The 13,194-nt window shown below is 45.2% G+C and overlaps 2 protein-coding genes across 2 annotated transcripts; both read right to left on the bottom strand.

Moving 5' to 3' along the window:
* Positions 1–994: 994 nt before the first annotated feature.
* Positions 995–8,820, bottom strand: plk3 (polo-like kinase 3 (Drosophila)). Its single transcript, XM_068571560.1, has 15 exons — positions 8,481–8,820; positions 7,366–7,473; positions 7,138–7,254; positions 6,716–6,845; positions 6,499–6,586; positions 5,988–6,083; positions 5,664–5,862; positions 5,356–5,482; positions 4,986–5,101; positions 4,111–4,210; positions 3,927–4,010; positions 3,316–3,478; positions 3,075–3,204; positions 2,844–2,954; positions 995–2,693 (listed from the first exon to the last, which is right to left on the bottom strand). Exons 1-15 carry the CDS (start codon positions 8,694–8,696, stop codon positions 2,496–2,498), a joined length of 1,983 nt encoding a protein of 660 aa, XP_068427661.1. The 5' UTR covers positions 8,697–8,820; the 3' UTR covers positions 995–2,495.
* A 1,032-nt stretch (positions 8,821–9,852) lies between these two features.
* cacybp (calcyclin binding protein) lies at positions 9,853–12,872 on the bottom strand. Its single transcript, XM_068570859.1, has 6 exons — positions 12,759–12,872; positions 11,631–11,841; positions 11,430–11,526; positions 11,246–11,345; positions 11,049–11,143; positions 9,853–10,905 (listed from the first exon to the last, which is right to left on the bottom strand). The coding sequence occupies exons 1-6, from the start codon at positions 12,774–12,776 to the stop codon at positions 10,734–10,736; spliced, it is 693 nt and encodes a 230-aa protein (XP_068426960.1). The 5' UTR covers positions 12,777–12,872; the 3' UTR covers positions 9,853–10,733.
* Positions 12,873–13,194: the final 322 nt, after the last annotated feature.

The raw sequence follows: 13,194 nt of genomic DNA, 5'->3' as shown, positions 1-13,194 counted from the left end.
AGAGAGAGAGAGAGAGAGAGAGAGAGAGAGAGAGAGAGGGAAAGAGGGATAGAGGGATGGAGAGATGATAGAGATAGAGAGATGGAGAGATAGATAGCTAGAGATGGATAGATACTTTATTAATCCCCAAGGGGAAGTTGTTTTAACACTGGTCAGTGTCAAGGCTTTAAAATGTCTTTTGTATTATTGTTTTTGCAATTTAACATCAGGATGAAACTGAGTTCATGTTGAATGTTCAACTCATCTGCTTACTGGGCTTTTACATGTACAGCGTAATTTAAATATACAGCTTTAAATACATCGACACGAGAAGTCTAGACAATCATGGAGGGACTTTGAGTTGTTCAGGTGAACTTCACATGTGAGAGTGACCTCACCATGTGACCATGAAGTCATGTGACGCGTTCGGGGAGTCATCATTGACTGCTGCAGCATTTAGGACATTGTGATCATAACCTTTGCATCAAGCGGTGGAGAGGCAGCAGTCCTTCAGACACGTCCTGTCAGCCTCTCAATGACTCAAACAACAGGTTGTGAAAGCAGCGCATCAGTAATTCTTCATGACGCATTTAACTCTGGTGATCGTGATCGAGCAAACCATCTGCAGACTTGATCGGACTAGTAGTGAAAGCACATTGAAGTGAGGTGACATGTAAACATTGAGGTAGATGAAGAAGCAAATGATCTCATGCTGAAACTCCTGTTTGGTTTCTGAAGAGCTTATTGAGTCTGGAGGCGATGTCGTAAGTCCCCAGAGAGCATTTCAATAACAAACTCTGATTTTATGTTTTTAGAAAAGCACGATTTATATAAATAATGTGTTGACCTTCACATCCTCATGTCTGGTTTTTGCTTTCACTTCAGTGAAGTTAAGCTACTTTACAAGACGGACATCTAACGAGTTTGACTTCAGATCGAGCTCTGCAGCCTCCTTCAGAGGCGCCAACGCAGAAACGTGAAAGGAAATGAAAATGTTTCACTGAACAAGTGCAAATCAGTTGATTTTCAATAAACTTTATTTTTATCACATTTCCCCCCCCAAATCTGTTGCATACAAAAGGTGATCGTAATTGAACAATTCCTCGTGTCAGGACATAACATTTACACAACAATAAATAAAAAACATGTATAAATAAAAAAATAAATAAACAGGACATTATGTGCCAAAAAATAAAGATTCTTCTGAATTGGCAGATGGCTTCACAATGTTGGGTTTTCTGAAAAAACACATGTACGCAATACTTGCATTCCAAATCACAGTTTTTAGGATACAACTCTGGGTCGTGAAAGCAACGTGAACCCATAACAGAGTACAATGTTTTATCTTTTCCTTAGTGGGTATTACTGGATGAATACGCATGATGCCGTTGTTCTAAAAGCTTATACCAGGTGGTGAGTAGTGCTCAGGGTAAAGCCACCTGTGAAACACAGCGGTCGCATCTAGTTTGTCTCCAGCTTGACATTCACAAAGGGTTGTTATTGCACTCTACACACATCCCTCAGAAAGGCACTTTTACCCCCCCCCACCCTAATTATCCAACCAACACTTCTGTTGGCACACACATTCAACTACTGTATCGTGAATTAAAAACTAAATCATTAAAAAAAAAAGAAAAAACAAGAATGCCTTTTGGTATCTATTTAAAATGAATAAAATATAACACGTGGTAGTAAAAAGTTTCACTTTCCAGATGAATTAAATACCAAAACAAAGTGCAGAACGGTGTTGCTCCCATCGCCCCTTCACGCCGTGTACCACAGTGAGTCGCTCCAACTATGAGAGACGTCGGGTCAGAAGAGGCCATCGTTTCAGAACCTCAGCATCTCCATCATCAAATAAGGCCAGGAATGTCATTTTGCATGCAAGGTCAAGGTCGTAGTGTGATCCTAGAGTTTGCTCAAATGTTGTATTCAAACAAAACGATGAATGTGTGCACCGTAGTCCAAACCCAGCGAGGGCAGCAGGCTTCTCCCTCCAATCAACCTCAGCGCTGCTTAAGACCAGCTCCAATGAAAGCAAACGGAGCCTAAAAGAAGTCCAGCTGCGAGATGGTCCTGTTCTGTTGCAAGCCAATAAGAACATGTTAGTGTTTAGATACCGGTGAGAAACCATGCCTGGACTATCTGCCATCAGGGAAGCTGAAATGAAGCCGTGGTTTCCAGTGAGGGAAGGTAACTGGAGGCTCGGGGGTTCACTTCGGCACCTGCCTGGGAGGGTCCATCATGTCGGGTCGGAGTCTCTTGTAGACCTTTGAGGCATGAGACAGGCTCACCACCTCGAGGCCGAGCTTCCTCACCGCTTCATGGTATCAAGGTCCATCTGATCTCTGCTGCCTCAGCAGCAGGTCAGAAAAGAAGATTTGCTCAACCCCTCACGAGCAGCCTTCCAGGCGCCGGCTCGTCTCTGCCTTGAGGAATGTTATCAGGCGGTCAGGCTGCCTGGGAACAGGTGTTAACCGGTCACAGCGCCGCCCGGCAGCCGCGGCGCCGGGCCCTCAGGCGTCAGCGTGGTGTTGCAGGAGCTGGACCACGTATCGCAGTCGGTGCCTCAGCTCCGAGGTGCAGCCCATCTCGTTCAGCATGCTGAGCAGGTACGTGCAGGAGACGCGCTCCCGGCTGATGTAGGTGAGCAGGTACGAGTCGTCGGCTGACTTGCACAGGATGATCTTCGTGTGGTCGGCGTAGAAGTTAACCTGAAGAGTGAAAACAACATGCATGTCAGAAGAGGTCCGGTCCACACAGGGTGAGATGCATTTCCTGTAACTTTGTTCACAACGCTGCATTACTTGATTTATTTGTTCATTTTAAAGCATCGAGGATGAGAACTAGTGAGCTTTTCTGACCTGTAATGTGCCGTTGTTGAAGAGCATGACGAGAGCGTGGTCCGTCTTCACCCACTGGAGCAGCAGGGGAGGACAACCCGACAGCTGGTCCTCGAAGTGCAGATCCCCACCCTGGAGGACGACAACACATTTCATCTTACACTGCTTCAATTCAATGAATAGAAGGGCTTTTTGTATCTGATTAATAAATATTTTAAAAATTGTCTGTCTTGAAGCTAAAGTGACTCCTACCTCCATGAGGTTCTGCTCCATGTAGTTGGCCATGAGATCCACGATTTGTTTCTGGCTGCGCAGCTGCTCCGGCAGACAGTCTGCAGGGAACGTGAAGTGTTTGTTGTTGGGAAAGCAGTAGTGGACCGTCCTGAGGGAGGGAACGGGACAGCTTTAGGTTTCACCAGAGTTCAGCACCGCCAGCAACGACCTCGAGTCTCTGGCTCAAGTCACAGAGCAGTCCAGCGCCTTCAGTTCTTACTTGCGTTGGTCACAAAGACTGAGGCGCGTTCCCTCGTTGAAGAGCACGCCGATGCTTTGGTTGGAGAGCTGGTAGCCAAAACCATATTTGTTCGAGTAGTCGACCCATTTGGTCACCCAGAGGAAGGACTGAGGCCGGGACAGACAGGGCGGGTTCCTGGTGGCTGCAGGCAGAGGAACACGTTAGGAACACGTTAGGAACACGTTAGGAACACGTTAGGAACACGTTAGGAACACGTTAGGAACACGTTCCTCTGCATCCCAAAGGAACCGGACACAAAGTCAGGTTCATCTTTCACTCAGCATTTCAACACGTTAGAGCCGCGAGCCTGAAGGCGCTCTGGGCCCATGACTCAGCAGATATTCAGAGTGAGCAAACGGCTCAGAAAAGATCTGCTGGATTAAACTTGAATGTGCTGCATCATGTGTAATTTAAGGCAACAGAGTTCACGGTGAAGCAACGTTTCTTTGGCGTACCGTTTGTGGCTCTGTAGCTCTCAGAGGAAAGGGTTCATGCTGCGACGGAGCAATTCCACTTATTGTCTCGTGGTTAGACTCATCGAGCTGAACACAAGTCAAACGATTATTATGCTTTGAGGGCAGAAGTCCTACCTGCAGGCATCGAGGCCAGGCAGCTGTTGAGAACCTTCAAGGCCGATTCAGACACCGTTGCAGGAGTCAGGACGTCCTCACACGCTGGAGAGGAAAACAACTCTTAAAACCTAGCAAAAGACCAACCATATTAATATGCAATGAATTCTACAAGTCCATGCATTAAAGAGAAGTCTGGGCCTACGTTCTGTGCTGCTGGCCGTCGTCCCCTTGAAGGAACGAGAGATGGACTTCCTGGATTCCTCCTCAGCAGGAGTGGGTTCCACCTGGCCGATGGGAGACACCTGAGGAGCAAAAAATACTGATTTCATTCAAACAATATGTGTGACAGAGTTAAAAAGCTGCAGGAGATGAGTCTTTACACTCAGAACATCTACAGCTTTAACGGTTGTCGCTTCACTGTTTTTAGTAAGTTTCCTTGTGTGCTTTTGAAGTAGGCTGCAGGTTTCATGTGGACTTTCTAACATACATGAATACACAAGTAACACTGTGGACATCCATTGGCTCGCATGTCAAGTTTGTTCCTGCAAACATGTACATTTAAAATAAAGTATAGGAATAAATACAAAGGTAAAGAGGTTCTTTTGTTAACTATTTTAAAATGGCATGTGCTTCTTGAATGGATCATTGTTTCTCAACCCAACAATTAATTTTCTATTGTGCTTAAGAACCAGTTGAACTGGACCAGCTGAGCTTCCTGCTGCGAGTTTAGTCTCAGCTCTGGAAAACAAAACAGTTTGTAGATCCAACACATGTAGAGAAGGATGCATTTAGCCAAGAATGCAGTTAAACTTTTCCAAGATACCGGAGGAAAAAACATTTTAAAAAAATGTAAATCCGTTTTTAAATGAAATCATAATTCAGTGTTAAACAACACGGCAGTGTCAGATAGTCTGAGGGGACAACTCCATTCATAATGACTTCATATCCAAGTGTCATTTAAAAAGACCGTTCTGAAGGAACAAACTGAACTCCAGCCAGGAGGAGAGGCCGTATCGGTCCTGAGTAATCCCTGGTGGACTTCACTGAACCCGCGTGTGAAGGGAACATGCAGCGCACCTCGTTGGGTCCCACCGTCTTGTAGCTGATCTGCCGGTTGATGGAACATTTCACGATGCCAGACACCAGCTTGGAAATGTCTTTGTCATCTTTCTCCTCGAACGGGATCTTCTCCACTGCAAAGGCAAGAGTTTGGCATCGTCGTCACAAATATGTTGTTTAAAAACCACAGACGGCGCTTTGCTGGCACCGCGGAGCCGAAACCGACCGCATTCCTGCTCTTCAGTTCAAACTTCATTCTCAGATAAAAACCAGACTGCCAGGTGATGCAGCCGCTTCATTATCACACTTGAGAAGGACGCATGCGTCACCAGCAGAGGACTTTCAAAGAGACGCTCTATTGTGTCACTTCACTGATGGGCTTCAATACCTTTTGCCTTCTTCTTGCCAAAGAAGCTCTTGGCCATTTTAGTGAAGAATTTCTTGGCCGGGCTGGGCGGGTGGAGCTCTGGCACCGTCACACAGCTGCTGGGGGGAAGCTTATCGGGGGTGAAACCCTGGAAGAGGAAGCAGAAGAGAGGATGAGGACAAAGCAGGAGGGACAACATGGTGAGGAGCAGGAGGAGGAATCAAGCGACCACAAGAGATATTTGGTTCTAGCCTCTTCAGCAGCATGAATGGATGAAAGTCATATTGCACGGTTTCTTTAATTTGACATGAGCACAAATCTTTGCGTACTTTGGTGAAGAACTCGTGGTTCAGGATTTGGTCCAGAGCGAGTCGGTCGCCGGGGTTTTTCTGCAGGATGCTGGAGATGAGTTTCTGTGCGGCAGGAGAGAGCGAGGACGGCAAGTTGTACCGAACGTCCTTTATACACTTGTAGGTCTCCTTCAGGTCAAGCGTCTCGAAAGGAGGCTTTCCGCACATCAGCGTGTACCTGAGCGGACACAGAGGTGGTCAGCTCAGAGAACATGGTGCTTCAGACTAATGGAGGGTCGCGGTTGGGCGTCACGGCCTCACTCACACAACACGTTACACAAAGCAACACAAAGCAACACTCACATGACGCAGCCGAGGGACCAGACGTCCGACTCGGTGCCGTGGCCCTGTCTGTTCAGCACCTCGGGGGCCAAGTAGTTGGGAGTCCCACAGATTGTTCTGAAAAACACGAGTACAGGACACGTTAATGCTCGGTAAGGAAGTCGTGGTTGAGGAGTTTTGTTCTCGCGGCAGCATTCATTCCACAGGAAGCCGTCAGACTGGTATTGAAACTGCTCAGCGTTACAGTCAACTGCCACTTGGAAACCGGTTTCTCTGGGTTCTTACTGAGGGGAAAGTTGTGGTAGGAAGAATGTGCTTGGTACATGACGTAATGGGCTTATGTCAATGTGACAAATGCAGCCGGCTCAGGCTTCTGGAGGTCATGTTCATGTTCAGTAACTTTTCCCATTGAGCAGAAAAGCTTTTTCAAAACTCAAATCTGGGTATAAATGGTCCTAAAAATAGCACTCCCTCGGCTAAACAACACTAAAGTATTTAAAATGGTGGCTGTTGGGCCATTCAAACTGCTTACTTCTTCCTGAGCTCCACCGTCTCCAGCTTGGCGGCGAGGCCGAAGTCTCCCAGCCGCAGCTCCATGTTCTCGTTGACAAAGAAGTTGCCTGAAAAGAGACAAAACCATTTGGCCAGTCAGCATTCCACAGATAACACGCGCCGCCCACCAAAGTCACGGCAGATTCCTGGGATGCTTGTCGTGCGCGTCCGCCGCCATGTTTCACAAGCGCACGTACCCAGCTTGAGGTCTCGGTGCAGGATCCCTCTGCTGTGGATGTACTTCAGGCCCGAGATGATCTGCCGGAGGTAATACCGAACCTCCGGCTCCGTGAGCGTGTGCCGCGCCTTCCAGATGTGAGCCAGCGACTGTCGGGACAGAGCAACGAGGGAACCGTCAGTCCCAGCATGCATCAGTGGGACGGTACAACACTGCTGCACATAAATCACACACACACACACACACACACACACACACACACTCCACCACAGGAGAACAGAAGGTCGATGCTGCTGTATTCCAGACAGAGGACTCAGTCCTGATTAGGCTTCTAGTTTAACTTGAGTAATGTAAAAAATAAACTGTCTCTATTGGACCGTGGAGGAGCTGCAACACACAGACACACACGCACACACACGCACACACACGCACACGCCTCACCTTCCGACTGCAGAGCTCCAGGAAGATGTAGATGTTTTCTTGGTCTTCAAAATGGTGAGAGAACTTCACCACGTGCTTGTGCGACAGGGTTTTGTGCAGCTCGATCTCGTTGGTGATCTGTTCACATTTGATCATCCGTCAGCTTCGTTTGCATATTTCAACAACAACACGATGCAGCCGTCAGGCTGCGTCGGGCCTCAGCAGACGTACACAGCCTCAGTCACGTACCTTGTCCCGTTGGTGCGGTTTGGACACTCGGCTCTGTGGAATCACCTTCACGGCGTACATTTTGTTGTTGGAGAGGTCCGTCATCTCGTAGCAGCGAGCGAAGCCGCCCTGAGGAGACAACAGGAGGACCGGTGAGGAAAAGCAGCAGGTTGAAAACCTGCATCGGCCATTAATAATGTGCCTCAATGACGAGCCTTTGAACCCAGGATCAATACTGTACTGCAATCAAAATGATTTAGCCAATGAGGGCTGTGTGCAGGGAAGGTAATCAATCACAGGGTGAACGACAGAGCCGGGATTAAAATGTATTCAGGTGCATCTTTCATAATCAAGGCACTACATTGAGCAGCACCTTGTGATGCAGTATGCTCCCATACGCTAGGAAAATGATTTCTCACAAACAGATCAACCCATATTGTCGTGTTCATCGCGTGTTTTCGTGCACGTTCCTAGAAGCCATAAGACTGATGCGCTGGAGGACAGCAGGGCCGAGCAGAGCAGCTGCTGCATTGACGGGAAGCTGCGGAGACTTCCAGCTCTGCGGCAGCGAGATGCTTTTTAAATAAAACTTGGCTGGCAGCCGGATGCAGCCTGTCGACGACCAGCAACACGTTGATGCAACCGCCAGTCATACATCGCACATACATGCGGAGCAACACACGTACACACACGCACACGCAGCAGCGCTGCTGTGCGCGCAGCAGCAGACGGATCTTTGGTGCAACAGTCTGCATTCAAATGAGGATTCTGGTGAAAAACAATTCATCGCCTGTCATAAAAAGGTGTTGCCAATCACGTCGGCGCACCTTTCCCCTGATTCATCCGGTAATGACGCGCCCAGCGGGGATCACATCCACCACGAGGTCACACACACGCATTACTGTCACGCCTGGTATGCGAATAATAATAATAATAATATGAATAATAATTCATTTGATTTCTTTTTTTTATTTATTTAAATGTAGTCCCAGACGTGTGGAGCTCAAGCAGCGGCTCGTTGTTGGAGCTTCTGGAGCCGCCGGCTGGCAGACCTGACGCCGTGAAGCGAGACAAGCACATGTAGCATGTAACGTGTAACATGTGACGTGTAACATGTAACGTGTGACCCTGCGTACCTTTCCCAGGAGCTTCCCTTTGCTGTAGGACCTTCCGGTCTTGGAGTCCATCACCACCTGAGCCAGCTCCGGCTTGGTGGGTTCGGGTTTGTTCCTGCTGGTCTTCAGCGGGCCGGCGGGCTGCGGGGGTCCTCGCTCCAGAGCCGGCTTGAATAAATCCGCATTCATGGCGTGGCACGAGACGCGCTGCGCCGCGGTGAAGCATCCGGTATCCATGAAGCAGCGGGACGGACAGCAGGTTATGAATATATCAATATCTGTCTGTGTGTGTGTGTGTGTGTGTGTGTGTGTGTGTGTGTCCCTCTCGCGTGTTCTCTCCGTGGTTGGTCTGATGCGTCCGCCTCGGCCAACTCGATCTATCTGGCGAGTCCGAGGCTCTGCGGAGCTATATAGTAGAGCAGTGACGTCACGGGGCAGGGGGCGGGGCGAGCTGGCGCACTGGTGGAGAAAGTCCAGACGAGTTCCGACAATATATATATATATATATATATATATATATATATATATATATATATATATATATATATATATATATATATATATATATATCTGAAGAAACAAGTGAATGAAACAACTCGTAAAAAAACTGATCGATCCAACTGGATGACACGCTGTAACCCTTGGAGGGTTTCCACTGTCCGCCATGTTTAAACTCTGATGCGATGATCACTTTCAGAAGTTTATTCTAACACCAATTGTTGTATTATTTTTTACTCAACCTACTCTCACTGTTTCATTATGTAAAGGAGCTTGTGTTTAGACATGTGTCCATGTGAAAGTATTCTACCTTTAATACTGAGTAATGAGATCATTTATTCTGCGTGAAACATCTGCTCAATTAAAGTAGAATTGTGAATGATGAGTCCCAGTTTAGCACGTTGCAAATTAATTACAAATCATAAAATGGCTAAAAAAACAATTAGTTTGTGTTTCTGCCGAAATCCTCAGAATACTAGAAAATAAAAACACATTTTCAATTAATCTTTTTTATCCCGCTTGTGTGTTAAAAGTAACTTGTGTGATCGACTCGTCGCTGCTGCCACCTGGCGGACAAAACGTGCACATCGAAAGCTCGTGCGCTGCATTTCTGATTATATGAATATGCAAAACTACTTTATTCATTTGTACTTTGACTGTGCTGCAGATACAATAAGGGGACCGTCTTGTGCATTGCTCATCCTACTATATCAAAATAAATAAGTAGATAAGGTCAGGTTGTCAGTCCTGAAAAGTATCGAGTTATATCTAAATTATGACAGCAAATTGCACCGCTTGAAGAATGATAACATGAACTCTGGACCAGACAAGTCTAACAAGTGGTTGGAAAACTCTTGTTAGCGAAACATCAGAAGATAAAAAGAGGCAAAGAAGACTCGGTTCAAGAAATATATTTGTGGGAACGTCATGAACAACCTGAGGGCGGCAACAATACACGTACGACAATAACAAAAGCACAGATAATATAATTAAAACATGTGAGATATTCACCAACGCTGGATATTTAGTGGTAAACTGGTCAATACAATGAAAAAGCAGCAGCCACATGAAGGAATTACAAAGTGATTGAGAGTAACTATGCAACAGGAATGAACGCAAGCACATTAAACATCAAACAGACCAAATGTTCGTTATCACACTGGACTGATGCACAAGCAGAATTCTCTGCAGCAATCATTTGAGCTTTTTATGGAATGACACAAAAGAAGAAGGCTGACAGGAAGTTGGTAAAAGAAGTCAGAGGAGCCCTCTGGTTGTCTTCATTAAAAGGAATATGAGCATGACTTTGGCAAAAGAACACTTGGAAACATCTTCAGCTCCGGCCAGCTGCTCAGGAACAATATTATGACGAGACTTTACACATCTGACGTATTCAATGAACCCCGCTCAAGTTTAAACTGTGACTTAGGAACAGACAACATTCTCAAGAAGAACAGCATTGTGGTCCTTTAAAACATTACCAAAGTGACCAATGCTGCAGGTCTTTTGGGGGTTGCAGAAGCTGATTGTTGGACGCCGGCCTTATGCTTGTGGGCGTTTTCCATGCAAGTAAATGAAAAGTTTCTGCATTGTGTATCAACACATTTCATAGCAAAGCCAAAAATTGATATTAATCCCAAAAACTGTATTCATGAGCTGTACACTAAAATTCTAGATTTTGTGAATATGATTCATGTCTTGTACTCATAACATTTAATATTCAAGTCATGTCAAATGCATCCCTGGCTGCTGTCACTTGGTGCTACCGAGAGGAGTTCAGAGGTCCATCATGTCGTCTCCTCCTCCTCCTTGAACCTTCTTCTCTTGGGACTCTGACCAGGCTTTGTTGATGGTTCTCTTCATGTCGTCATCGCCCTCGGAGTAAATCTTCTTCAGCATGTTCATCAGACCATCGCTGGGGTCTGCGTTCTCATCAACGTTGGGTTTACTGTTGAGGGACAGTGGGATAACAGTTTGCATGTATTTATCTGAATGGGACTCTCCTCCTCGTCCCACATGCAGTACGGTGACATCTGGCTCACAGACACGGTACTGCACTGCAATGCCTGTTCCTTATTTATTCAAACTTACTCTTTATCTTTAGCCTGCTTTTCCACCGTTGTTAGACAGTCCCACTTCTTAGTCGTCTGCTTCTTGCACATGACCAGGACCATGTCTGTTTTGATCTGTTGATGGGAGGAAAGACAGTCAAAATGCTTTTCAAAAGCTGTACTTTGCTGCTCTGTTTGTTTGTCTATTCCTTCAAATAATAAATAGGCTTTGTTGACCTTTTTATAGCTGTTCTTTTCATCGATTGGACACAACATATTGAGGATTGTCATCTGATGGTTTTTCCCATCAAGATCCTTTACCAACACAGAAAAAGATCTGCAAAAGAAAGGATTAGCAAATGAAATTGATTGTAGGATTGGTCGCACATGATTCATGTATATGGGTTAATTATCACTGTACCTTTCTGTGAAGTTGACCTCGACATTTTCTGATGAAATTTTATGCACATCCTTCAATGTAAGGTAAATTTTGACAAATTTCTCCGACTGGTCCCACGCTGCATAGAAGAAGCAAAAGTGTGAACGTTGTTTTTAAATGCTTCTCACACGTCTAAACAGCTGTACTTTCTCACAAATGGCCGGTAGTCTTCCTAAACCATACCATAGTTGTTGATCTTGACTGTGTATGCTGCTTTAGAGGCAGCAGACGGGTTGGCCTCTTTCCTGGCTTGTTTCTCCTTTAGTTGTCGTTTGACAGCGAGCTCCTTCTCCACCTTCTTCTGCTCCTGCTTTAGCACCTCCTGCACTCTTTTCCTCTCTGACTTCTCCAAGAGCGACCCCAGCTCCACAAAATCTGCCTCCAACTGGTTGATCTGAAATGGAAAAACAATCGGACCACTGAGAAATGCACCATTTAAAGACAATTTAACAGAACATGTTTGTAAAACGTGCTAATTTATCAATTAGTTGATCAACGCCTCAGGACATATCTCAAGTTAAAAAATACTAAATATTTGCTTGACAAAGGTTGCATAAGTGTTACACAGGTGTTGCTTGAATGTCACTTCGTTTTATTTAGTATATTTAGGGTATAATTGTTGTTACTGGCGGATTGGGGTTGACTCAAGCGACATTAGGAATCACCTCTCAGAGAAAATACCTACAAGTACGTGTCCGGCTTCAACATCATATGCATGTTTTATTGTGAAATCAGTGGAAGAGGACCGGTCACTCCATCGCTGCACGTGAGTGGATGTTGAAGCAACTTGGATCTCGTAAGTCATGAAGTACAAGCTAACTGAAACTAACTAGTTAATACAAATGCATTGAGACATTGTGCACTCTTGGCTTTCACAATTTAGACTTTCAGAAAAATATGCCCCTCACTTTCTCCTCGATACCGGAGACAAATAACGAGCTTCGCATTAGCTCACGTTACTTACGGTGACAGTACTTCGCTAAAATGTTCCGGTAAACTCCATTCAAAGCTAGCTTGTTGCTAACAAGCTATCTAGAGTCACAGACATTGATATTTCTTTGGAGAGTACACTTTTAGGAAACGTTAATTTGATTAAAAAAGTACTTCACCAACGATAATAGCAATAGCAGACTTCGCTGGTTAGCAGTTGCTTATTAATGTATTGACGGTAGCTAGCGTAGCATTGCTAGTAGTAGACTCATGTCACAAAACGTTAGATCGCCCTTTAGCTTAGCTAAATAAAATAAGTTTATACAAATCCTAGTTTGGTCCTGATGGCATACTCGAAACTGAATACAACGTTTCGTTTACCTGTTCGGTTACATCCATTGAGTCTTTGTCAGTTATATTTGTCAGGTTCAGAAATGTGTTTGTGTAGCTTTACTCCACTAGCGTGCTGCAGTACTGTCACCGGATACGGCTTTTCTTCTTCTTCTTGATTAATGGCAGTTGTCAAGCCAGCCAATGGGCGGATTGACCGCCACCTACTGGACTAAAGTGTGGACATCCACAAAATATACAACGTAAAATAAATGATCACTAATTCTTCTTTTCAGTAGTTATCTGCAGAACTATTTATTATAATGCCTTTCAGACTAAACATAATATAGCATGAATGGATGCTACTTTGCGACCAATCATCATTTAATCAGTACTACTATTTTTTTTAAAATTATATTTACACTATATGATCAAATAATTTGAATTATTTCATAAAATGTACAACATCAACTGCATACAATATAAA

The sequence above is a fragment of the Clinocottus analis genome, unplaced genomic scaffold (assembly GCF_023055335.1).
Source record: "Clinocottus analis isolate CAN_PGR_092001 unplaced genomic scaffold, fCliAna1.0.p SCAF_11, whole genome shotgun sequence".
Classification (NCBI taxonomy): domain Eukaryota; kingdom Metazoa; phylum Chordata; class Actinopteri; order Perciformes; family Cottidae; genus Clinocottus; species Clinocottus analis.
The sequence above is the reverse complement of the archived record's forward strand: the minus strand, read 5'-3'. Positions and strand labels throughout refer to the sequence as shown.